The sequence below is a fragment of the Orycteropus afer genome, unplaced genomic scaffold, assembly GCF_000298275.1.
Source record: "Orycteropus afer afer isolate SDZICR_OR568_19922 unplaced genomic scaffold, OryAfe1.0 scaffold00095, whole genome shotgun sequence".
In the NCBI taxonomy this organism is placed as follows: Eukaryota; Metazoa; Chordata; class Mammalia; order Tubulidentata; family Orycteropodidae; genus Orycteropus; species Orycteropus afer.
Window position 1 is genome coordinate 7165631 of NW_006921682.1, and position 2341 is coordinate 7167971.

Genomic DNA, 2341 nt, shown 5'->3' on the forward strand with positions numbered 1-2341 from the left:
GGGTCTTTTGCTTAAGCCACTGACCTGGTAAGGGCAAAGACCCTGACTTAAGTTAGCTAATAAACTGTCCTATTGCATTTGCATTGGCGTGGGTTGGCGTCGTCTTCTCTTCTGAAATTCTCCTTTACAGCCTGGGTACAACATCACCAACTACCTAGGGTTGTTCAACCCCACATGTGCTTGAATCCATCAAGTCCTGTTGATTTTACTTCCTAAATATATTCCAAATCCATCCACATTTCTTTTCTTATCATCCTGGAGTCCTACTTGTTGTAAACAGTAAATGAGTTTGACTAACTGAAAAGCTGGAGATTTGAGTGCACCCAGAGGCACCTGAGAAGAAAAGCCTGCAATCTACTTCTGAAAAATCAGCCACTGAAAACTGTATGGAGCACAGTTCTACTCTGGCACACATGAGGTCGCCATGAATCTGAATCGACAAGGCAGCTTGGTTGGTCAATTATCATCCTACTCCAGGCCATCTTAACATCTGTCTAGTTCAAAACCCTGACTTGCCTCACTGCTTCCACTACAGTATCCTTCCTAAAAACACTGTCCACACAGAATCCGGGGTGACTTTTTTTAAAACTTTAAGAAACTCACTTAACTTCCTTATATCTCAGTTCTCTAACTGTAAAATGAGGATTCTAAGAGTACTTAAGGCACTTGACTGCTAACCAGAAGGCTGGCAGTTCAAACTCACCAACCACTCCTCGGAAGGTAGGTTGGGCAATCTACTTCCGTAGTGATACTACCTCGGAAACCCAAGGAGTCACTACGAGTCGGGTCGACTCGGGCACATAACAACAACAACCCCTATCGTCATAGATTAAATTTAATCGTGGAGATTAAATGAGATAATAAATAATAATAATGAATAAGCACTTAGTGTCTGACTTTTTGGAAAACTAAAACAAAACCAAACTCACCGCCATCAAGTTGACTTTTTATAGGGGCTCAATAAATGTTATCTTGAGCCACTCTCCCCCTTACTCTCCTTGATCCAGCCACTTGGACTTCATCTTTTTCCTCTAAAACCCATTACCATCAAGTCAATTCCGACTCATCTCTCACTGCCATTCAGTCGATTGAGACTCATAACGACTCCTCCTTGGGTTTCCCAGGCGGTATCTCTACAGAAGTGGATTGCCCCATCTTCCTTCCGAGAAGTGACTAGCGGGTTTGAACAGCTAGCCTTCTGGTTAGCAGTCAAATGCCTTAGGCACAACGCCACCAGAGCTCCCTTCCAACTCATAGTGACCCTATAAACGTCACAATTCATTTTGCCTAGAATATTCTTTACCTGGCTTTTCAAAGAGGTGACCCCTTATCAGCAGTCAAATCTCAGCATAAAGGTTGTTGTTGTTATGTGCCATCGAGTCGTAGCCCACTCACAGCGACCCCTCCGAGGCAGTATCACTACGGAAGTAGATTGCCCCATCTTCCTTCCAAGGGGTGGATGGTGGGTTTGAACCGCCAGCCTTCTGGTTAGCAGTCAAGTGCCTTAGGCACTACACTACCAGAGCTCCCAGCATAAAGGTTAGTTCCTCCAAAAGTTTTCCAAGGACCATCTTAAATTCGGCTCCTGTATTTTTTTAATTTAATTTTATCATTCTGTTAATTTCCTTTATTCATCTCAGTCTGAAAATATCCTGTCTATATTTGTACCTGGGTGTTTTGCCTCCACTAAAAGCACATTTTCACCAAAGCTTAGAACATGTGCCCCAGGCACCCAACGAAATGTCTAACCTAGAGTGGACATTCGACTATGAGCAAAACCAACACTGGAGCAAAAATTCCCCGATGTCGCCTGTAACTAGCTCCCTGATGGATTCTAGCACCATCTCTACCCGTCCGAGCTGGCGCCGGAAGAGGGAGGCAGGCGCAATGCAGTCTGGGAATCGTAGTCTAGGCCTCCCAGGCACAGAGGACCGGCAGACGGTAACTCCACTCAACTTACATGTTAAATTACCTAAGTCTGGGAGCTTAGGGAAGAAAGTGAACACTTACCTGGCTCTGGACTCCCACGCCGGAACTCCAAACACAAGATGGGAATAGCAGAAAGGAGGAAAATGCCAAGGACCCCGCGAGAAACCATTGGAGCGGTACCCCTGCTTCCAGGGGCGGAAAGCCCGCCCCTTTGGTCTACCGTCCCCTGGATGGTGGCTTCGAGCTCCTCCTAAAGGAGAGTTCTGGGACAGAGCTACACCCTAAAGTCCAGTCGTTGGTGGAAATGAGACAAGACCTTCTGTTTTTGAACTCATAGTCTGAAATCTTATTTCAGAAGAAAAAGAAGTCACCTCCCCTCGTCACATGATGTCCGAAGGAGGCAGGGCCTCAC

At 45.7% G+C, this 2341-nt stretch overlaps 1 protein-coding gene across 1 annotated transcript in view; it reads right to left on the reverse strand.

The window, feature by feature from the left end:
- UBXN8 (UBX domain protein 8) overlaps window positions 1–2098 on the reverse strand; it is a 40954-nt gene extending 38856 nt beyond the window's left edge. Inside the window, exon 1 of the mRNA XM_042781198.1 lies at window positions 2011–2098. Coding sequence (XP_042637132.1) covers window positions 2011–2098 — 88 coding nt within the window. The remainder of the gene's footprint in view (window positions 1–2010) is intronic.
- Between the last annotated feature and the right edge of the window lie 243 nt (window positions 2099–2341).